Source organism: Pinus tabuliformis, chromosome X, assembly GCF_031772625.1.
Source record: "Pinus tabuliformis cultivar Carrire ecotype Pingquan chromosome X, CPIR1, whole genome shotgun sequence".
Classification (NCBI taxonomy): Eukaryota; Viridiplantae; Streptophyta; class Pinopsida; order Pinales; family Pinaceae; genus Pinus; species Pinus tabuliformis.
In genome coordinates this window covers 958,228,467-958,253,674 of record NC_142308.1, presented here as the reverse complement: position 1 = coordinate 958,253,674, position 25,208 = coordinate 958,228,467, and the positions used below count along the sequence as shown (strand labels likewise).

Genomic DNA, 25,208 nt, shown 5'->3' with positions numbered 1-25,208 from the left:
ATAGTGGACAGAAAATTACTACAGGGCCCTGCGTGGCAATATGTACATATAAATAGAAGAACTACAACGAACATCCTGCGTGATGTTTCTGGTTTTATGTTGATATTTTTGATCTTATACTGAGCCCCCAGAAGGCTGACAGACACAATAGCATATGCATCAAGCATCTACAATATGTAATTTTTCAAGATAATGAAAGATTACGATTTTTCCAGTGGAAAAAAAAGTAACAAAAAGGATCATAATATCATAAATGATAATAGTAAATACATTTACATATCCTCAAATGGATCTATATCTTTTGCATATTGCAACTCTACATCATGAATAGATAATGGGGGTCCTGGAATGTAGGAAGTTGCATCAGTAGACTGGACTGGTGGTGGAACAATATCCTCAAGTAGGTTGAGCCTTGAGGTGAGTCATGGAATTCAGTGTCAGGTTCAAGTCAGAGATCTCACGCTCCGCATCCCACATCTTGCTCAGACCTTTTTTATACTTTGGTTCAACATGTGATAGAAGACAGAGGTTGGAATGAACCTAAACAAGATCCTCAATCTTTGTCGCTTCCAGCTTGTTCGCTTCACTGAATAGATGAAGCCATATGTACTCCAATTCCTCTCAGCTAATGAAGAACTAGCAACCTGTGATAACAACCTGGTGGCTAGAGTAGAAAAATGAATGTTATCCCCACCATGGAAACCCCATCGAGTAATAAGATCAAGATGCCTTCGATCATACATAGATACTGGATTTGAAAAGCTACCAGTACACTGTACAAACCTTCCAAATTTTTGGCGGACTTCCATTGCAACTCCCATATCTCTATAAATTTTCCTCAAAACTGTCTTATATCCTTGTACCACTTTAGAATCCTTGTTTGGTGTTGTTCTACCAAGTAAAGACAAATTTTTTGAATGATAGTATTTAGGGTGCAATGCATATGCCAAAAGGTGTAATGGTGTGGTCATTTTATTCCACCTCTTTGTAACGATGTCCTTCACTAAATAATAGAATGTTTCATAAGGGTCATTTTCACTTGCACTAATAATTTCCCGTATCCTCTCCAACATATTATCAATGTTTTCGTAAACTTCCACCAAGCAAGGTGTATTTGTATCAAATCCCCTGATCAAGGTTAAAATTGGTTCAGTGAACCGTAAAAGGTATTGGATCTTGTCCCACCATGCATCATCAAGAATGATGGACTTGATTTTTTGCCCTCTATCAAAAGTGGAAGTCTTCCATGATTCCCAAAAAGAGTCAATGACAATTGCTTGTAATGTTTGTCTCTTTATGACAAGAGTGGGGAGGCAAAATGAGTTTCAGCAACCTACAAGTTTCAAAAAGTCAAATCTCAAATGATAAACCATATATAAATTTGTAATTAAAAATAAGAATTTCCAATACAAATAATATTGATTAAAAAAAACTTAAAAGTACCTTCAATAGCTCCAACTTTGCAAAACCCTAATTTGTTATGAACATTTGGATTTCTTTTGATGCTACATATATTTCATCAATCCATTCAATCTCACCAATCTTGGCAAGCATAAGGTTCAATGAATGTACTGCACATGGAGTCCAAAATATGTGATCATATCGACCCTCCACAATCAATCTTGTGCGTTGTCCGTAATGACTTGGACAACATTATGTGGCCCCACACTTTTTATTGCATCAATAAGAATTGTGGATATGAAAGATGCATCTTTCTCTATTCCACTGCAATCAACAGCCTTCAAAAGCATTGCCCCTTGGGGGCATACTACAACAAAATTAATTAATGGACGGTTTCTTTGGTCTCTCCATCCATCAGAAATGATGGACACACCTATTTCTGCCCATGTATCCCGGATTGCTTGTAGTTGTCTATCCACAAATTGTTTCTCTGATGCTAACAAAGTAGTGCAGACTTTTTCATATCCAAGGCTTTTGTACCCTTTTGGCGCTTCATTAACAGCCTTAATCATTTGTTGCCAATAAGAGGAACGCAACAAATTGAATGCTAGCCCATTTGCATATATGCAATGAGCTACATGCTCCTCAGTTATTTCTCTACCTTGATTATTGAAAACTGCTTCAAGAGGGCCTAGAGTGGGTCTTTTATTAGTTGTGGCAGCAGGCCTAGATGGCAATGGAGGCTTAGTTGTAGAGCTTTGCACAGGGTATTTTCCCTTAGCAAGCTTCCTATCAGCAACAGGAATAAAGGGAAAGTTGTATCCACTGGGAGGGTTGCTCCTCCCAAAACCCAAGCAGAAGGAAGCTCAGTCCCTCCAAAAGCAGGCATATCAACAAACTCCTTTGATATGCTCAGCACTCCAGAAAAACTCCAAGACCCATCAGATAAAGAGGATGAATAGCAGGCAAATAACATGGAAGAAAACAAAAGCCAAGAGGAATCAATCCAGATCGCATCCCCAAAAGGTGCCTCTAGCTCCCTAACCTATGCAGATATGACAAGAAAGAAGACCCCTGAGATATCAGGATCCTCAGAAGATGAAACATCTGAGAAGCCCTTGAAAAGAGTGGGGAGGAAATCTCACAAAGAGGCTAGAGAAGAAGAAGCAGAGAGACAAAAAATGCAAGGCAGCCAGGCCACTATAGAGATGTCTATCAGCAAAAATACTAGAACCAGGCCTCCCAAGGGAGGTGCTGCCCCAACCCCTACCAGTAAATAATGCGATTAGTCTCTTGGAATTGCAGAGGACTGGGGAACCCATCAAAAGCTGAAGCAGTCAAGAGCCTATTAAAATCAGAAATTCTCGAGATCCTCATGCTCCAAGAGACTAAAATGACGAAGCCCTTTTGGAACTCAGCAAAGCAAAATGGAAAACAAAAGTTGGAAAAGCGGTAAGTGCTAGAGGTACATGCGGCGGGTTAGCCACTCTATGGGAGTCTGACAAATTCCTGCTTGAGAGCTCCTTTCAAACGCAACATTGGATTTACACCGAACTTCGACACCTATCAAGTAAGATAAACATTGCACTCTTTAATCTCTATGTACCTGTCCTCTATGCAGAAAAGGAACAATGTTGGCAAACTCTGACTGATTTTTTGGAAGCATACTCCCTCAATAATATAATTATTGCCAAAGACTTCAATCTAATCCTAGACCCAAAGGAAAAAAGAGGAGGAACCAGCAGCAGGGATTGCTTCCTTCCCTTAGTGGAAAACCTGATTCAACAATGGGATTTAATGGATTTCAAGCCAAAAAAAGGACTATACACATGGACTAATAACAGAATAGGGGAGGAGCATATCTCAGCCAGGCTGGATAGATTCCTTCTTCAGAGTTCCTTCCTCTCCAAGAAGATGATCATCTCCACAAAAATTATGCCAAAGTGGAACTCAAACCATACCCATCCTTCTTCTGCTGGAAGAAGAAGAAAACCTGGAACCAATCACCTTTTGGTTGTGCCCTTTATGGGCAAACAGGGAAGGGTTTTTGGATACAATGAATAAGGCATGGTCCATCCATGTTCTTGGATCACCCAGCTATGTTTGGGAGCAAAAGATAAAAGCCACCAAAACAGCCCTGAAGCAATGGATAAAAAAGCCCACAGTCTCTCCCACTACCCAACGAAAATAGAGCACAAAGCAGTTGTTGGATCTCCAAATGGGCCTGGAGACTCAAGACATAACCAGAGCAGAAATTCATAGTGAGCAAGAACACCAAATCAGCACCCTCCGAACATTTAGAGAAGAGGAAGAATATTTGAGGCTCAAGTCACGCAATCTCTGGCTTGCGTCTGGAGACAAAAATATAGCCTTCTTCCACAAGCAAATTCAAACCCGCCTCTCCAGAAACCACATTGCCGAGATCACCTCGCCAGAAGGGACTGTTCTTAAAGGCACAACTCTGATAAAAGAGGCGGAAACCTCTCATTTTAAGCAGTTGTTCAAAGAAGAAGGCGCAGAGGATGATGAGGAAGCTCACGACTTCCTCAAGCACATTCCAAGGATGGTTAACGAGGAGGACAATGCAACTCTCCTGAAGCCATTCACTGAAGAAGAAATTAGCAATGTCATATGGAAGATGGAACCAGACAAAGCCCCAGGACTTGATGGATTCTCAATACACTTCTATAGGCTCTGCTGGGACATCATCAAGGCTGATTTGTACCGAATGATCAGAGGATTCCTACAAAAAGCCAAAGTGGAAGGAAGCACACACTCCACCTTCCTAGCCCTAATTCCCAAAGAAGCCAACCCGGAGACATTCGACAAATTCAGACCAATCTCGCTTTGCAATGTTTCCTACAAAATACTCACCAAGTTACTTGCTAATAGAACAAAGCCTCTGCTGGACAAACTCATCTCTCCCAATCAAGGAGGGTTTGTCAAAGGCAAGCATATCCTAGACAATGTGATATTGGTGCAGGAAATCATCCATTCTAGCCATCAACGCAAAGAGCAAGGTATGCTCATCAAACTGGACATGGCAAACACCTTCGATAGAGTAAGACACTCATTCCTCCTCCAAGTTCTTTCTACATTTGGTTTCAACTTTGAATTTGTAAAAATGATTAAAGCTTGCATTGGAGAACCTTGGATAGCCCCTCTAGTAAATGGTAGGCCGGCAAACTACTTCAAAGCTTCAAGGGGAATCAGGCAAGGCTGCCCTCTATCCTCCTTCCTATATATTCTGGTGGCAGACTCTCTAAGTCGAAAGTTCACAGATGAGAAGCTCAACAGGACTCTTCCTGGCATTAGAGTGATACCCAGAACAAACCCAATCAATCATGCCTTGTTCGTCAATGACTCTTATGGGAGGAGCCTGCATTAAAATAGCAAGAGCCTTTAGTGGAGTAATCCAAAGCTTCTGCAGAGTCTCCGGAGCTATGGTCAACAAGAGAAAAAGTGCAGTGTACGGCTGGGTGGTAGACCAGCAATCTATACTCAGGATTGCCCAAGCCCTGGGCTTCACTAGATATGCCTCTTGGGAAAAATTCAAGTATCTTGGCCTGCCTTTAACCTTGGGTTCCACTAAGGCCCCTCATTGGATGGAAATTATCAGCAAAATTAAGGCTAAAATGACTGCTTGGGGCGGACAATGGCTTACCTCAGCCAGGAAGCTCACTCTGGTCAAGTCAGTTCTCTCATCCCTTCCTATCTACCAGGCTTCTTTCCTTTTGGCTCCAAAAATGATCACCGAACAGTTAGCAAAGTTGATTCGAAATTTTCTATGGCAAGGAGGAAAGGGGAACCAAAAAAAATTCCATATAGTAAGCTAGGACATAGTGAAAAGGCCAATATCTGAAGGTGGACTTCAGGTAAGAGATCCTATGTTGGCCAATCTGGCGATGGGAGGGAAGATCCTCTAGAAAATCTTCTCAAACCAAAGAAACCTTGTAAGTCAAGTTCTAATTAAAAAATATCTGCACAGACTCTCAATAAAGAATATGGAAGAAGGAGCTTCCCACAAAGGAACCACGCTGTGGAAGTTGTGCAGCCAAGGCTGGAAATTCTTCAAAGAACAACGCTACAGAATTCCAGGAAATGGGAAAAGAATTAGACTGTGGGATGACAAGATCATGGGACTCCATCCCCTAAATCTTGCTCTGGAAATAGCAGAGTTGCGTAACTGGCTCATCCAAAAAGGTATCCACAAACTTAATGACATATGCACATGGGATTCAACAAGGAACTGGAGTAACTAGGCCCTCCATTGCCCCCTTGATTAGATGCTCCCTCAACTCCATCAATTATTAGCTAAATTCACTGGTCTAGCTCCTGTGCATCTCCATTCGAGGGACAAGTGGGGTTGGGGGAAGTCTGGAGCTTACTCAGCTCGACTGGGTTTTGCAGCCCTACAAGAACAACAACATCAGATCCATACTACAAAGCTTTGGCAGCATGTTTGGGACCCATTTGGTCTCCCAAAAATCAACTTCTTATGCTGGATTCTCATGCACAGAAGGACCCTCACTGGGGACAACTTAGAGAAAAGAGGAATCATGGGTCCACACAGATGCCCTCTCTGCTGCAAGGATCAGGAAACTATTGATCACCTGTTCATAGACTGCCCCTTTTCTCAAGAGATCTGGTTGCAAGCAATTATGGGGCTCAACGCCCAAATCCCTCAGCAGTCTTCAGTTGTTAGTCTTTTCGCAACTTGGAAAGAATGTTATCCTCACTCTTTGAATAGCAACTCAACATGGACTAAAATCTGGAATGCAATACCAAAATATATCTGTTGGGGAATCTGGTTGGCTAGGAATGAAGCCATCTTCAACAACAGACTTCAATCCACCAACACAGTGGCTGCCAAGGCCAAAGCTTTGTTGCTGGAAACTTTTGAAAATAGACCTCATAAGCTAGACAACTCCCTTCTCCCTGAAGAGCTCAACTGGCTAGGTGAATCCCTGAGACAGGCCAGCATCAAGAAGAATACCTTCTTGTCTAGACATAACCCAGAGTGGCGTCTCCGGATCTCTGAGGCGGAATTTAAAAAATGGTGGAAAAATCAGGGCAAAGTCACGGTTTTCTTCGACGGAGCCTCCAAAGGAAACCCGGGGATATCAGGGGTAGGAGGAACAATTTACTCCACAGATGGACAAAAACAATACAGCTTCAGTTGGGGCCTAGGTCAGAGCACCAACAACCAAGCCGAGATCCTCGGACTGCTCAAAGCGTGTCAGCTGGCTCAGAGGAACAGAGGGGAAAACCTTCAAATCTTCGGGGATTCTGAAATCCTGATTAAAATCCTTAACACGGGCGACCAACTCAATAGCTCTGCTCTAAACAAGACCCTTGAAAGAATAAGAAAGATGGCTCAAAACTTCACATCCTGCTCATTCTACCATGTCCTGCGAGCTCTGAACAAGGAAGCTGATATAATGGCTAACAAAGGATGTCTTCTAGCTCAAGGTATGCTGGTAAAGAATGATGAAGAACCTAAAAGGCACCCAATTCCTTAACAAACAAGGAGAGTTTATCAAGGACAAAATTCTACAGAACAAAGGCTAGCACAGACAGACTTTCACTGTTGAGAAAGAGTGGGCCACTCCTCGACAGGCTATAGGTTTTCACATGGGCTAAACAGTTTTTGGGTGTCTTAACAGGGCGCAAAATTGTATTCAATCAGAGGACGGTTTTGAAGGAAGTGATGTGTAAGATCTGGGCGGGGGATGATCCGACGATCATCGCGCGCTAGAAAAGGTGGGGCGTTAAAGTCGCTGTGGTAAGCGGTTTACATCACACCGCTTCTGGCTGCAGGGCAGTGTTTCATGAATCGGACGTGATGTACCTTAGGGCCCGATGCAGGGCTGGTCAAAACTGCCCATATCACACGCTCATGTGGTGTTAAGGGTCGAAGAGCGAAGGACGCAATAAGCGTCGGATCTAGGCGGGGGAAGATCTAACGGTTATCGCACGTTGTACATGGCAGGGTATTGTCCTTGTTGTGGGGTCGGGTATGGATATGGGATCAGGTTAAGGATCAGACAGCGAGGGACGCGACAAGCGTCGGATCTGGGCAGGGTTGATCTGACGGCCATCGTGCATTGCAAAAGGAGGGATGTTATCTAGGCTGGGAGTGGTAAGCGGTTTCCATTGCACCGCTCCTGGCTTTTGGGCAGTTTTCTACGAAACTGACGCGATGCCACTTAGTCGCTGACGCGTGGCAGGACAAAACGGCCCATAGCACGCGCTCCTGAGGTGTTAAGGGCCGGGTAGAGAGGGACACGATAAGCGTCGGATCTGGGTAGAGGAAGATCTGACGGTAATCGCGAGCTGAACATGGCTAGGTTTTAACCTTGAAGTGGGGTTAGGTACGAACGAGAGCCTTGGTATATTGGAGGTGGGGACAGGTTCTATATTAATACAGTTTAATGTAAGCAGGTTTTGTTTATATTGGACCGTGGATTAAAGTTTATTCGAGAATTAGCTTAACCCAGGAAAGTACCAAAGCAACAAAAAAAAGAGGAAATGTAAGACAGGACTCTAAGACGCCAAAAGCATAGCAAGGATCTCTCATCCATGCCAAATGCGAAAAAACAACAGCTAATCTCTAGTACAAAAGCCAAAATATGAGGACTCTATAGAACCAGAATTCCCTCAATTGATTGTAATCGAGGTTGTTTGGCATGCCCAACCGTTTCTTTTAAAAAATATATATATAGTAATATACAATTAAAAATTAAAATACATAATGATAAAAATAAAAAATAAAAATACATTAAAATTTAACAAATAATTTTGAAATTTTCTAACACTTCATAATAAAATAAATATAAATCTAAATACACAATTAAAATACATCATAATAAAATATTAAATTATGAATGGTTGAATATTAAAAATGTAAATACTACCAATATAAATCAATAAATGACAATTATATTTATAATAATCGTTATATAATATAATTATATTTATAATAATAATTATTAAATTATATAATATTTACGCTCACTAGAGATTTCCATACTATAAATAGCATATTATATATTTTATTTTATATAATATATAAAATATTAAATAATGCATATCATGATTTTTTTTACCTGGCTAGTTGTGTAAGTTCGTGGTGCCGACAATCGTTGTCTGCTGACAAGCTTGTGCCCACTGCCAAATGGAACAAGAATAGTCGTTGTTTGTGGTGCCGAATGGTTGAAGCGATCTTTGTTGTGGCTGTCTGAATTGTTTGGAAATTGTTTTTGTTGTCTGCGTCGCCGTCTACCAACTGTTGAATGGTCGAAGAACAATATATAATCCCTGCGGCTGTCTGTGGTCATGGTGTTTGGAATGGTCAAGATTCAAAGAACAATGAAATATAAAAACATTCAACTGTTTTAACTTTTGCGGCTGCTTTGTTCGAGACTTATAAAGAATGGCGTTGCCAACAACAAAGAGGGGCCTACTTTACACTGTTTAACCTAAAAGTTAAAACCGCAAGTCAAACCTAAAGTGTTTTCCTGTTTCATTTTGGCGGTTCCGGCATACAATCTCGAGATCCATTTCAGGAGAAGATTTTCGTTTCCGTAAAATGAAGATCTGCCACCGTGTCGTATTTCACACGTTTCCAAGCGGATCCGCATCCGGATCCAGATCAGATCCGTGGATCTTGGCCCTCCACCTACCGGATCCAGTAACATAGGTTTTATTATGTTGGATAAACAATAATTCCAACCAACCAACTTTCCGCATTAACTATGTTAGGTAGGGAGTCTTCTCGAGAGTTCAAGAGATTGTCTCGAGGCTTCTTGAGACTTCAGATAGCTTCCTAAAGAAGCCACCGACAACCAGAATCGAGAAACTTCATCGCGATGTATAAAAACCAGTCTTTGGCAATGTAAAGTCGAAGTTGTGTTGTGTTCGGTTCTACTTCTCCAATTTGGTATTAGAGCAAGGTGAGAGTGTGGGTCTTTGCTCTCTGTGAGCGATCAGTGTGTAAGGTTTTGTGTTGCAGAGAAGTCTCAAAACGATCAATGTGTTGTAGAGAGGGTGTGAAGCTGGTGTGAGAAATTGCAAAATGTTGAAATTGTTGCATCTCCACGTGTGAGAACCTGCGTATGAGAGCGAGACATGAAAGAGGTCTGAGGTTTGCGTTGAAGGAAACGATTCGCTTGAGTGTTTTACTGCAAGGAGAGCAACTGGAGGAAAGCGCTGCTACAGACAGAGATTGAGATAGTCGTTGGCTGAAGAAGCTGGAGGAGGCTGTTTGCTGTCAAGAAATAGAGCTGAGGATTTTGAAGAACGAGCTACGAGGAGAAATTTTGCTTGTGTGTTGGTAAGAGAGGGCGAGCTGGCCGGAGGGCGAAGTTTGTGTTCAATTGAGAAAAGGAGGCCTGCGTTTCTACTGGTATCAAATTTTGTGGCATATATTTCCTTTGAAGATAGTTGTATACGGTTGTGAAGATAACAAAAAAAAATTGTAGTATATTTTTTTGAGAAAAAGGATAGCCTTCGGCGTGTTTATGCTTTCTCTAATTTCTGGGTCTCCGTAGAAAAGGAGAACATTTCTAAGAACCAATGTTCTGGTTATAAACATGTTTTTTGGACTAATTCTCTAAGGCCATTTTGGAAGGAACGATTTATTGTTTTACAAGACTTTTTCAAAGATTGAAGTAAGTGTATGGTTATATCATGCTTTGTGTTTTTTGGTGATTATGAAATAAAGTAATATATATAAATTAAAAAAGGTTAAAAAAGGGTGTTGTTAAGGAGTAAGTAAAATTAGTTTTAAAAAGGTGTTATTATTTGTGATTGTGTAAGGAAATTAATTATTGAAGTTGTGAAAAAATTGTATCTTGGTGGTTGGTATTCATAAGCTTATTGACAATGGCTAATGTATTGGCGGAATCTTATTTATCTGATGCTAACAAGCTAGATGGTGAAAACTATGCAAATTGGAAGTTTAAGTTGCAGACTTTGATAGAAGGCTACAATATATGGACGATTGTGTCTGGAGCTGAAGTCAAGCCAATGTCCCCTCAAGCCACAGATGTTGCAATTCAAGACTGGAAGCGATGGGAAAACAAAGCAAAGGTGTTTTTGCGGATGTCCATTAAGGACAACATTATTCCACACATTATAGAGTGCAAAACATCCAAGGAGACATGAAACACTCTCAAAAATGTGTATGAGACAACGACTACAAATCGAATATTGTATTTAAAGAGTAAGCTTCTTTTAATTAAGATGGAAGAAAATGAAAATGTCAATAATTTTATATCTAGAATTAAGGATCTAAAGGATAAATTAGGTGACATAGGTGAAACAATATCTAGTACAAACTTGGTTACTATGACATTAAATGGAATGCTTGATGAATATTAAATGTTTATCACTGGTCTTTCAGCTAGAGAGAAGGCTCCTAGGTTTGATGAGTTGGCAGGTATACTTATGCAGGAAGAAGAGCGGAGAAGAAGTCTTAAACAGAAATCTCCCAATTCAGATTTAGCATTCATGACTAAAGGGAAGCAGTTCTTCAAAGGAAAACAATGTGACAAAAATAAAGGCAAAAAGACACACGTAAAATCATTTCAAGGTACACTTTTACCAAGGACACATGCCAAATCAAGTAGAGATTATGTGTGTTATTACTATGGAAACCCTGGTCATTTTGCTAAGAATTGCATGAAAAGAAGGTTTGATCAATTTAAACAAAGAAGACATTCAAGGAATTATGTTGATAGAGATGAAGCAATTAGTCATGACTTTAGCAATCTTAAATTGTTTGTGTCCAATGCTGCTTTATCAACAGAAACTGATGATGATAATGCTTGGTTTATACTATATAGGTTCTGGTGCATCAATCCACATGTCATGCAAAAGAAATTGGTTTGATACTTATCATGAGGTTAATAATGGGGGACACGTCTATTTAGGAGATAATAGATCACATGAAATTAAAGGATATGGTGATATAAGTGTTATGATGCCTAATGGACAAGAAAAACAAATTCAAAATGTGGTGTATGTTCCAGGATTAAAGAAGAGCTTAATTTCAGTCTCTACTATTACAAATCAGCATTTAAAGGTTGAATTTGTTAAACCACATTGTTTGGTAAAGGATGTGCAGGACAACTACAAGGTTGTTGCAAAAATATAGAATGTCAAATATAGAATTTCAAATATAGAGCTTTGGCATCAAAGGTATGGACACTTAAATCATAATGACCTAATGTTACTACAAAAGAAATTGATGGTAGAAGGCCTTCCAAATATTAAGTGTGGACACTTTGAATGTGAAGGTTGTGCACTAGGAAAACAACATAGGGAAGAATTTCCCATGCTTGAAAATAGAAGAAATCGTGAAATACTTGAACTAGTGCATACTGATGTATGTGGTCCAATGCAAACTAAGTCACTTGGTGGAGCATATTACTTTCTTATATTTATTGATGATAGCACTAGATACACCTAGGTGTACTTTATAAGAAATAAAAGTGATGTGTTTGAATACTTTAAAGAATTCAAAAATATGGTTGAAAAGCAAACAAGAAAGAGCATTAAAATTCTTCAATCAGATAAAGGTGGTGAGTACACTTCAGGAGCTTTTATCAAATATTGCAAACAAAATGGAATTATGCAGCAATTTCCAGTACCACATTCACCTTAGCAAAACGGAGTAGCTGAGAGAAAGAATAGAACATTACTTGAATGTGCTCGTAGTATGTTAAAAAGTAAAGGACTTTCTATAGTTTTTGGGTTGAAGCCATTAATACAACTGTATCTAAAAAATAGAAGCCCTACTAAATATCTTGAGCACAAAACACCATTTGAAGCATTTTATGGTTTTAAACCTACAGTTAGTTATTTAAGGATATATGGATGCAAGGCCTTTGCTCATATTCCTAAAGAGAATAGGAGAAAATTAGATGCCAAAGCCATCAAATGCATTTTTATTGGATATTGTACTGATCAAAAAGCATATAAAATGTATGATCCAAGTACTCACAAGGTCTTTGCAAGTAGAGATGTTATATTTCATGAGCATGCAGATAAACAAATAAAAGAAGATGAAAAAAATGTATGGCAGCCTCCTTATGACCACTTTAAGGAAGAAGAAGAAGTTGTTGAATCAAGAAGTCAAAGCATGGACATTCCAAAGGACATGTCAAGAAGTCAAAGTCCACAAAGAAGTGATGAAGGCACTCCACAGAGAAGAAGAAGAGGAGAACGTACTCCACAGTGTAATCAACCTCTAAGAAGGTCAACACGGCAGATTCAAACCCCTATTAGGTATAAAGATTATGCTTTACTGTCTCAAGTAATGACTGTTTTTGAGCCTTTAAATTATGAACGAGCTAAAAATCATAAAGAATGGATGGAAGCTATGAAAAAAGAATATGAATCTATAATGAAAAATGAAACTTGGGAATTAACAGAATTACCTGAAAATAAATTCAATATAGGATCAAAATGGTTGTACAAGTAAAAATTTAATGTAGAGGGTAGCACAGAAAAATATAAGGCAAGATTGGTTGCAAAAGATTACTCACAAAAGGAAGGTTATAGATTATGAAGATACATTTGCTCCGGTTGCAAAAATGAATACAATCAGAATAATGATAGCATTGGCAACTAAATATGATTGGAAGCTACATCAATTAGATGTGAATTCAGCTTTTCTAAATGGCGACTTAAAAGAGGAGATTTATCTTGTTCAACCAGAAGAATTTGTAAAGAAGTGACAAGAACATCTTGTATGCAAGTTAAAAAAGACCTTATATGGACTAAAACAGGCACCTAGATCTTGGTATGAGAAAATCGATAAATTCTTCTTTCAGCAAGGATTTAAAAAAAGCAAAATGATCCTAATTTGTATGTCAAGACATATAGAAATGGAGATATAATATTAATCTCTATATATGTTGATGATCTAATAATAACAGGGAGTGCTAATAAATTGATTAAGGATATCAAAAGGGAGTTATCAAAGGAATTTGAGATGAAGGATCTTGGTCAGATGCATTATTGTCTAGGTCTTGAAGTATGGAGAGATGATGGTAGGACTTTAATCACACAAACCAAATATACAAATGAGGTACTAAAGAGATTTCATATGAAAGGATGTAAAGCAGTGAGTACTCCATTGGAACAAAATTTCAAATTGAGAAGTGATGATGGAACAAAAGAAGTGAATGGAACATTGTATCGACAATTAGAGGGATGTCTTAATTGTCTCACTACCACTAGCCCAAACATTGGTTTTGCAGTAAGCATACTTAGTCAATTCATGGCTAAGCCTCATGAAAGCCATTGGATAGCCACAAAAAGGGTCCTTCGATATTTATAGGGAACTACCAATTTTGGTATTGAATATACTCATGATTGTAATGTTGAATTGACAAGTCATTCTGATTCTGACTGGGTCGGAAACCCAGACGACAGGAAATCCACCATTGGATACGTGTTCAATATAGGATCAGGAGCTATATCATGGAGCAATAAGAAAAAGCCAACAGTTTCCTTGTCATCAACTGAAACAGAGTATAAAACATTATGTAGTGCCACCTGTGAAGCTATCCGACTCAGAAGGATACTTGAAGATGTTGGTCAAGGTCAACAAGAACCTATAGTGATCAGATGTGATAATATTGTATGTCATGCAAGGTCAAAGCATATAGACACACAATATCATTTTGTAAGGGAAAAGGTCCAATCAAAGGAAATTGACTTAATATATTGTAATACAAATGAGAATGTAGTTGACATATTCACTAAGCCTCTTGGAAAGGCCAAATTTGAGTTTTGTAGAAGTAAGTTATGTGTTGTAGAAAATCCAGATTATGTTGTAAGCCTAGCTGAGACTTAGACCAGCAGGCATGTCAATTAAGAGTATGTTTGTGTCTTATGTATTGTGTTATAGGATATTTTGTGTGTTGGAATTAAGGGGGAGTGTTGGATAAACAGTAATTCCAACCAACCAACCTTCCGCATTAACTATGTTAGGTAGGGAGTCTTCTCGAGAGTTCAGGAGATTGTCTCGAGGCTTCTGGAGACTTCAGATAGCTTCCTGAAGAAGCCACCAACAACCAAAATCAAGAAACTTCATTGCAATGTATAAAAACCAGTCTTTAGCAATGTAAAGTCGAAGTTGTGTTGTGTTCAGTTCTGTGTTCTCTGATTTGATATTCATTTTAAGAACTAATTTTCAAATCTAGGAGTTTGTGCATTAGATATCAGTGAAGGCTTCTTTGTTGAGAATGGATGGTACCCCAAATTTCTTGTCAACGAAAGGGAGGTTATTCTCTTATTAGAAGAGAATGATCTTTAGGATATTATCAAGGATGTTGTGCCTTGGCCTACAAATTTGCAGTAGTTGACAGCTCACAAGGATGTGATGGCCAAGAATGTAATCATGGATGCCATAAAAGGTCATTTGATCCCTCATGTATCCAAGAAGAAAACTGCAAAGAAGATGTTTTATGTTGGGTCCTCAACACATTAGCAACCAGAGCCCTTAGAATCTCTGACAAAGAACACCTAGAAAAAGAAATAGAACACCTTATTAAAGTTTTCCTAAAAAATGGGTACAGCAAACATCAAGTCATCAAAGCCATAAATAAAGCAAGCACTCAACCTAACAAAAACAAAAGCTTTGATAACACAAAAGGTAAAGTCAACCTCCCCTACATATTAGGGACTACAGACAAAATCTCACGCATCCTGAAAAATAATGGAATTCTAACCACTTTCAAACCCTTAAACACTATCCGGAACTGCCTTAAGCCTGTCAAAGACAAAATTGATCCCAAATGCCTTAAAGGGGTCTACTTAGTTCCCTGCTCTTGCGGTAAACCCTATGTAGGTGAAACTGGGAGATCCTTTAGCACAAGAATCCAAGAACACGCCGCTGACATTAAACACAATCGTTCCAAATCCTCAGCTCTAGCTGAGCATTCTGACAAAACCAAACACCAAATCTGTATAGAAGATACCCGCATCTTAGCTAAATGTGAACACTACTTCATAAGGAAATTCAGAGAAGCCATAGAAATCAGCAAACACCCTAATAACCTCAACAGAGACGAGGGATGGACCATAAGTAAAAACTGGACTCCTATACTATCATCCAAATCAACCCCTCCTAGCCATAACCCTCCTCTAACTAACCTAGAACAAACTTAAAAGTTCTAAAATATTAGAATTCAAATAATTAAAATTAAAATAAGTATAATAGGCACATCTAGAATCAATAATTAATATATATATATATATATATATAATTAAAATAATTAGAATTAAAATTTAAATAATCAACTAATAAATATGATTAAAATAATCACAAAATATTTATTTTGATTAACTTTATTGTGATTAATTTTATGATTATTTTAAATAAATAATTAAAATAATTAAAATGTATAATTAAAATAATTAATATAATTAAAATAAAAATCTATTTTGATTAATTTTATGATTATTTTAAAATAAATATTTATTTTGATTAATTTTATGATTATTTTAAAATAAATAATTAAAATAAACAATTAAAATAATTAAAATAAATAATTAAAAATAATCAATGTTAATAATTAATTAAAATAATCAAATTTAAATAACTAATTTAGATAATTTCGAAATTAATCAAAATAATATAACCATAACCCTCCTCTAACTAACCTAGAACAAACTTAAAAGTTCTAAAATATTAGAATTCAAATAACTAAAATTAAAATAGGTATAATAGGCAAAAATAAATAAATAAATAAATATAGTAGAATTAACGAATTAAAATAATTAAAATTATATAATCAATTAAAATAAATATGATTAAAATAATCATAAAGTTAATTAAAATAAATATTTTTAAAGATTAATACAAATTCAATTGATATAACTATGATTACAATGAAACATAAAAATTTACTCTAATTAACACTAAACAGAATTAAAACTAAGAATTTACTTTAACAAATAATGAGAACAAATAAGTAATTAATACATTAAAACAAATATACAAATAAAATAATAATAATAATGATAAATTAATTAATTAATTAATTAATTAATTAAAAATAAATAAATATACAAATAAAATAATAATAATAATAATATATTAATTAATTAATTAATTAATTAAAAATAAATAAATAAATAAATAAAATCAAATAAAAAATTAATAAAATCAAATAATCAAAATAATTATTGAAATAAGACAATCAGAATAAATAATTAAAATAATAATAATAAATTATTCTAATTATTCACCAAAAAAAAGGATTAACTATAATAAATAATTAGAATAAATATAATTAATAAATAAATTAAAACAAATAGGATTAGAATAATTAAATTCAAGAATTCATTAAAAGAAATGTAATTAGAAATAATTAAAACAAATAATTAAAAATAATCAATATTAATAATTAATTAAAATAATCAAAACTAAATAACTAATTTAGATAATTACGAAATTAATCAAAATAATATAACCATAACCCTTAAAAAAAAAAAAAAAAAGAAAAAAGATATAATAAATTAATTAATTAATTAATTAATAAAACCCTATATTTCACAAATACAATCAAAATTAACTAAATATAATAAAACAATTAAAACTGTCGGCTAACATCTCACACATCTCTATTTATTAAAAAATGAGATTAGTCTTTCAACAATTTTTCAAATCCTGATGATGAACCATCGTTGCTGGTTCGAAACGTCGACTACAAACAACTAAATGCGATGTATCCGGAAGCTACACTACAGAATCTGTTTGAAGATAGGAGAATAATAACCAGATTAACGGCAAAGAGAATTTTCACACTTGAGAGGTTCTCTTACATCACCTTGCACCCTAAATCCCTAGAATACCTATCAAAGGTGATTATTACCTTAAAGGGACTCCTCCCATCAACAGAAGTCCGTAAAGAGCAGGGAACCTTGGCTATGGTGACAGTGGGCCATTGTCCCATTGTTAACACTTAGTCTAGTTTTTGTCCTATAGGCTTTCCCTCTCTAGGGCCCACTAGATTTTGTGGTAGCAGGCCATTGTCCCATTGTTGGCACTTAGTCTAGCTCTTGTTTTGAAGGGTTTCCCTTTCCAAGGCATGCTAGATTTTGTGGTAACAGGGCATATCCAAGTAATCTGTATGAACTGCCTATAGATGTTGTCTGGGATGATCCTATTCAACTCTTTCCTAGTAGGTAAGAGGAAACTTTGAGCATCAAAAGAGTATCTAAATGGAAGGAAGTTAGTCTATCAAAATGCCCACAGACTCTAGAAGATATAAGACCTGCACAAGCCAACACTGTGCACAACCTACGGGGCTTGTTGAAGCAAATGGATTCTGATGAACTATAGTCCAAGTACAGATAGTAATTCCATCCCTTCATGTTGTCCATGAAACTCCAAAACCAATGTAGAAGTGAAACAAGGTTGAACACAAACTCCAGCCAAAGGGTTTGGACCCCAAACTCTCCCAAGATGATGGGTGGAGGGACATAAATCAATTTTGAGTTTATGAGTACTGCTCATTTTGATGTTAAATCTGCTGATAAATAGCAACTATTTTAGATTTCCCAAACCTAATTTGCAGATCTGGACTTAAATTTCATTGATCTATAAGTGTTTACCATGCAGATTTGAACATTATTATTGCAATTTAATGATTAGTTTACACAGGCCTGAGGTGATTAGATGATGATTTTGAAGAATTTAAGATAAGATATGTGCTTTTGTTTTTCTGATCCCAAGGGGCTGTGTTGCAAATTTTGTAGGTTGAATCAGTGAGTCACCTTGGGGACACCCCTCTGACTAGCAAGCACCAATCTTGAAGAGATTTTCTACGTTGATCACAAGGAAAATGAGACTAAACTGTCCTTTTAGAGCTCTTGGGATTGATTTAGCAAGGGACAATTCTGAGTGATAGCAGATGCCCTTCTTAGATAGAGTTCTTTTCACTTTCTTCCTAGTTTGAATTCTAATGACAACTATATCTTACACTGTATACATCATGATTTCTCACCATAAGTGAAGATAGTAATTCAGAAGCTCACCTTATATCCTTTAAGTTTGAAAGAAGCAATCAACAAATTGGCCAGCATGCTTTCTAGGTTTTAGCCTGAAAATGTTAGTGAATACGACAGTATTCTCAATGTTGGGACAGAAGATGGGGTTTCATTTAAACTATTCACCAACAAAATTGCAGACAGATCGTTAATATTTGTGTGGGGCTGTAAACCATTTTGAATGACCTAAGGAAGCTCTAAAATTACAGTGTCTTTACTTTCTAATGACTATGATAGAACATGCATCCTTTGTAGGTTATTAAGAATTCAAGATTATTCATGCTACCTTCTTTTTTTCTTCTCTTCGAAGAAATATCTTTATATTCCATATGAGGAATATACATGTTTTGGTCTTCAGGGGATTCTCAGACAACAAGGCTCAAGTCATCATAAGGATATACTCATTATGAACTTAACATGTGACATGCGGGAATTGAACTTGGCTGGGGAGGATTACAACATTTCTCACACTGCTACCTTCTTTATTACACTGATGGAAACATTTTATCATCCAATTGAAATTATAAAATGCCAATCAATTGGAGAAAAATGAGTATGGGCAAGAAATATATGATGGAAAAGGACAACCATAAACATCTTTACATGCAAGTGGAATTGAATATAACCTGCCAGAATAATGTAAAATATCGATGTAGCTTAACATCCAATACTTAGCCAAAAGTTAATCATCAGGGATTGATCTTCACCCAGAATCATACAAACTATCCAAAGAGAATATCAAGGGCTAAAATTTTATCGAAATGTTGATGATGATCTCATAAACTCAGAAAGTTTGTATGAATGTCACTATGACGTACAAACTAAAATGCTACTTCTTCTGCTAATGCCGACCTTGCAAGGTTGATTCAATATGAAACAACAGTTTTTGTCCATTTATCCAACATCAAATTTGCTCAAATAGCTCATTTGCTTTTTCTAGCCAAGCCTCCCAGGCAGGCATTTCAAAAAGAACAAAATGCACCTGTGAAGAGAAGAACCAGACAAAGATAAGTCAACTTCAACAAGGTTACTGCATAGCTAAGGAGTTAACTGTGAAACAACTAATATATTAGGAGTTTTGCAACAGTTGAAAAGAGATAAATAAAGTCTGAAAATACATAAAAGTAAAATAGAAACATATTTATTATCCACTTTAATATTTGTAATCCAAAACACAAGAAATCACATTAGCAGAATTTCCGTTTAAACATTGAAAGATAAAGATCCATTGCTAAGTTAGGAAGTAATCAACATATAATACAAATCTCAACGATTATTCAAAGCTAAGTACAAACCATAGCCTTACTAGTTCAGAATTGGATATCAACAAATGAACTAATGAATAACCATCTGAATGAATGGATTTTTGTATAGTTCATAGTACATATGCGTGATTGACCGGAGATTGAGAGAGAATCCTTAGTGAGACTTTTTTCATACCATGTCATAAAATAAAAATATGGTACCATACAAGCATTGCTAGGTAGAGACAAGCCTAATTTGCTAAGCACTATCATTATAAAATGGCAAAGGCCATTGAGCTTGAGTTCAAGATATGTGGATCAACTTGAGCCACTAGTCTTTTTCTATCAACTCTCTCCCTTCGGTGACTTGTTTTAGAAAATATCTTGATGATCCAATTTGGAAATTTTATGTTGTCCTCCCATTAAATAATGTTGTTCATTTTTCACATACCAATAGATGGAAATCCCTTATCTATTCCTTGGCATTTTTTCTGCACCTTTTTCCTTTGTGCACAAGACCAATTTATGGTGATCCTTAATCTATACTTTTGTTCATGTCTTATACAAGGCACATTATTCACTCCAAGCATTTTTTTATGTGACTAGCAAAATCAACAACTAGGCCAGGTTCGTACTCATGTGACACAAAGTCAATTCTGATCTCTACCACTATAACCTCCAGTCATACCCATGCTGCCCTCTAATGTCCTTCTTGGGAAGATTACCCTTTGGATGCAATGCTGGGTTAGAGTTTTCAAAAACACATGAAAGAATTGTATTTCATAACAGTATTGCAGTATTCATCAATCTATGAAACAGTGATGCTCTATAATGAATACACAAGTAGTATAGTAAAGAACTCAATCAACAGTTGATTCCACAAGCACCCATTATGAAGTAGGGCTGATTCAACAGTTAAATAACAGACTTACAACGGTCAACAATCTCACAACAGGAATATCAAATCAAACATGGTTTCTCTATAGCAGTCTCATTGCTGCCACAAAATCACACCAACAGACTTCACTGCTACCTTGCACCCTTATTAACCCTTTCTGCCTCCTGATCGTGGCTCTTTAGGCCACTTGCTGCCTCAGAAAAATGGCTTCTTGGCCTCCGCTGCCTCAGAGAATTAGGCCTCAGCCTTCCGCTGCCACAGGAAGATATTTTGCAGCCTTTAGGTCAATCACTGCCTCAGGAAAATCGCATCTTAGCCTTCCACTGTCTCAGAGAGTTAGACCTCAACCTTCTGCTGCCATAAGAGAAGATTTACCAGTCTTTAGGTCACTTGCTCCATCAGGAAAATGGCCTCTTGGCCCTCCACAGCCTCAGAAAGTTAGTTCACTGCCTCAGAAGGACTAATTACAGCCCTCGCTCCCACTGAGACTAAGATTTCAGCACTCGCTTGCCTTAGAAAGGGTGTTTTCTGCCTCAGAAGGATTAATTCCAGCCTCACTGCCTCAGAAACTAAGGTTCCAACCCTCACTTGTCTCAGAAATGAAGGTTTGCTACCTCAGAAAGATAATCCTCTAACTAGAATTTGGTGCTATGGCAAGAAAGATAGAAGGATTGGCTAGGGTGGAATCTTTCACCACCGAAACCAATCAAAGAGGGGTCTTAAAACCCTCCAAGAGCCTCAGCCCAAAATCAAGAAGAATAACAATCCATGATGATCATAATGACTCTCCTCCTTTCCTTTCATAGATTCTCTTTGGGGCTTTTCCCTCATAAATTCAATTTTGAATGACTAGCAAGTTTCCCTCCATTTGCCCTAAATTTAAATTTTATTGCAAGGTTCCCTCCATTTGCCCTAAATTCAACTTTTATTATCTAATGTTACATAAGCAATATTAAATAAGAATTTCCCCCTTTTTAAATGACTATTGCCTACGGGGTTATTTAGGCTACTATGTCCTCCCATGGGCAATTAATTTGAAGACATTACACCCACACATTGCACACAGGGCTAGTCAAGGTTTGAACCAACAACATTGCAAGAAGTGTCTTAATAGTGTACACTATACCCTATCACCAATTGATCTACACCCCAAGGCCCTTTACATTATTGAAAGACATGGGGGTGGGCTTTGATCCGCTTATCTGTGCGCATGTCACGAGACTATTTAATATAATCCCTCTAGATGCAACCAGTCTTTCAACCACTACCTCAAGGTGCCCCCATGGCTTGAGGCCTAGGCCCTTATGGAAGTTAAACCTTGCCCCATGGTGAAAAACTCCTCTCTCTCTCCACCATTGGATGCAATTGCTTCGGGCTTCACTCCAAGCATTTTAAATTTGCACTCACTTTTGAATTTTGCATCCTAATGAGAAGTTTGCTTCAATCAAAAATTTGTCTTTAGTAGATCATCCACTTTCCTATCCTACCTCCCAATTCTCTTGTATACAAGTTGAACCTTTGGTCACACATAATGAACTTCTCAAAATTCATGTTCATTTATTCAACATCAACAGTCCATAAATACATTATCGATTCATTCAACATTGACGGTTCATGGGTGCTTTAGCCAGACTTAGCACATGATCACCAACAATTATTCTCAAAGTTAAAGATTAAACGGGTTTTTTGCATGAGATCCTCAAAGTATTTTTCTTCCTGGATCAAAGCATGCATGTGAGATGTAATAATTCGTACATGCATGGCAAAGAGAGAGCTCCAAAAGACTACTTTCAAAATTTTGAGAAGAGCCATTTCAGCTAGAAATTTCATGTTTTCAATGGAGGGTTATAAGTTTCAAGCACCCATTTAATAATATTCCTAAAGAGTACTTTCAAATAGTGTTCCACAGCGATGTGTCCCCTAGGGTGGGGGCACACACCACACGTTTTCCACGCTCTCGGGATGGGGGGAAGCCTAAGAAAATGTTTCCTCACATCCCTCTTTTGGGGAAACATGTGAAAACGTTTCCTCAGTATGGGGCACATGTTTCCAAAAAAGGACTTCTAGGTGTCCCCCCAAAAAAAGGGTGCTTCTAGGCACCCCCCCTAAAAGGGATGTTTTTGGGCATCCCCTGTAGAAAAGGAATGGTTCTAGCCCCTTCCACCCTCACCCCCCACAAAAGGGAGACTTATGGGCGTTCCATCCCCAAAATTTTTGCCTATCAAAGGCCTAAAAATGAAAAAATACAAAATACAAAAACAATATATGAAAACCCTACCTTACTTTCACTTATATTTACCTTTTATTCACTTTCACTCCTCAATGCTCATTTTAGTTTCAATGTTTATTGTCCATTGTTAATTTTCAATTTTGAATCTTGACTCTAGATATTGATGACCTCATACCGAGTTTGTCTTGTCACTCTTTACTATTTTTGAGTTTGAGTAATTTCAATTTACTAATTCATACTTCGGTATCTACAATTTTCTTAGTACTGATTATATTCTAGAATAATGAATTTAAATTAATGTATATATTACTATCTCTATTTCATTTATGGTTTATGAATCAATGTCTTTCATTACTGAATCTTAATATGAAGCATGCTTATATCACTTACAAATTCAAATTTAGTACTATTTTACTATTTACTATTTAGTAGTTACATTGCACAAAATGAATTGTTGGGAACCCCTAGACAAGTACCCAACATCCCCCTGCCCCCCTTGAATTTCCCCAAATTTTGGGGTGCTTTCACATGTCCCCCATGTGCGTCTCCCCAATCTCGTGCTTCCCCATCTCGAAAACTTGTGGAACATAGCTTTCTAAGTTTCAATATTTGCTTTTTGGGAAACTTACCTTTATATAAAATTTATATAATTTGGAAAATAAACATGTTTACAAATACCCTTTATGGAGGAGTGCATGTGTTTGAATTTTGGTGATAATCAAGAGAAATTGATTTTTAAGGTTTATATTTTTAGAGAATGCAATACATGAGCAAGATATCGTAACATAGAGGAAAACCCTGAAATTTTGGGTGATTTCAAAAATGTGCACAATCAGATCAAATGGTTTCGATGTTAAAAATCAAAAAGCATAAAATTAAGTCAAATTAGGGTTTCATTCTAAAATCACAAGTATCCCAAGATTGGTTTTCTAGTAATGGAGATCATTTCCATTGTTCAATGTTTAGCAAGTTCCAACAGCTTTGTTATTTTTGGATTCAAGTTTTATTTTTCCCAAAAGATGAGTACCCTAATCTATCTTTGGCATATGCTTTATTGAGATGTCTTCCTTCAAATCTTTTTGGAGCCTTATCCTTTGTACCTTTTCAAAGTTTATCTTTTGTGTTTATTCAAAGCTTCGATCAGATATATTTGGTAAACTAGAGCACCTAACTTAGGCATGGTTTTATGTTTTCTCAAAGCTTTGATCAGGATATATTTGTTAGACTTAAGAACCTAACTTGAGTGTATGCTTTTTACTTTATCCGAAGATCATGAATTCCTACTTAAGGCTAACTGGGGTGCTCACTTGAGGATTGCATGAATATTGCTTTTCCATGCATTGACTTGCTCTATTTTCAATTCACGATGAGCATCTTGGCTAGTTTTATTTTGATGCTTTAGTGAGAAGTAATATTCATGATTTCAAAGCACTTTTCTCTTAGGCTATATCATGCCTTGTGTTACTTTCCTCAAAGTTAAGTGCTCTACTTGTGGATATTTCGAGAATATTCTAGTTTCGACTCGCATACATCAAAATGTGATATTTCCATAGGCTTTTCGAGGCTTCTTAAAGTGGTGTGTAATGTCCCTTTCCAAGAAGATTGGTTTAATTGTTCATTTTCACTTGGAGAAAATACAATATCAAAAACTGAAATGAATAATTATATTAAAAGAAGTTATTAAGTGACTTTATAAAGCCACTTTATAATATTGAGTGAGACAAGGATAAAAAAGGGAGACCCATGGTATTTTAATGATAAAAGTTATAAAAGAAGAATTAGAGCACACTTTTTTGGGTGCATTGGTTATTAACTTATTTGTCTTCTTGTTTACTTGGAGAGCTCTTGGAGCTTGGGTGAGACCGTGAGAACCCACGTGAGGGTTAGTTTTGGTGGTGAGAGATCCACCCTAGCTGATCTTGACAAGATTGTTTTCGGTGGTGAAACTACCCACCCTAGCTAGTCAACAAGGAGGGATCATTCAAATCTCTCACTAGTGCTTCAAAATGTTAGAGAGGAGTGATAATTCAGATCACTCACTAGTGTCTAACGTGAAGGAGAAAAGACCTAGTTTTGCAAACCATGCTTGAAGGACGAGTTATCCTTGTTTGCAAGTCAAGTTCATTCACAAGGGGAGGCCGAGATCTATCAACATTCAATAGGCCGAGTATGATGGTCTTTTGTGGCCGAGTATGATGGTCTTTTGAGGCCGAGTTGCCTCATGATTTGCAAGTCGAGATCAACAATTGGAGGAGGTTGAATGTATTCCATCTTGACAGGTTGAAACGTTTCTCATTAGAGGGACGAGTTTAGATCCATTTGTTGGGGAAGAGTCTAGCATTCCAAGGGACGAGTTAACAATCAT

General features: G+C 36.9%; 1 protein-coding gene across 1 annotated transcript in view; it reads right to left on the bottom strand.

Annotated features, from left to right (window-relative positions):
* Nucleotides 1–19,086: 19,086 nt before the first annotated feature.
* Nucleotides 19,087–25,208, bottom strand: part of LOC149142889 (uncharacterized) — a 94,428-nt gene continuing 88,306 nt past the window's right edge. Inside the window, exon 7 of the mRNA XM_089449475.1 lies at nt 19,087–19,453. Coding sequence (XP_089305601.1) covers nt 19,376–19,453 — 78 coding nt within the window. The 3' untranslated portion in view covers nt 19,087–19,375. The remainder of the gene's footprint in view (nt 19,454–25,208) is intronic.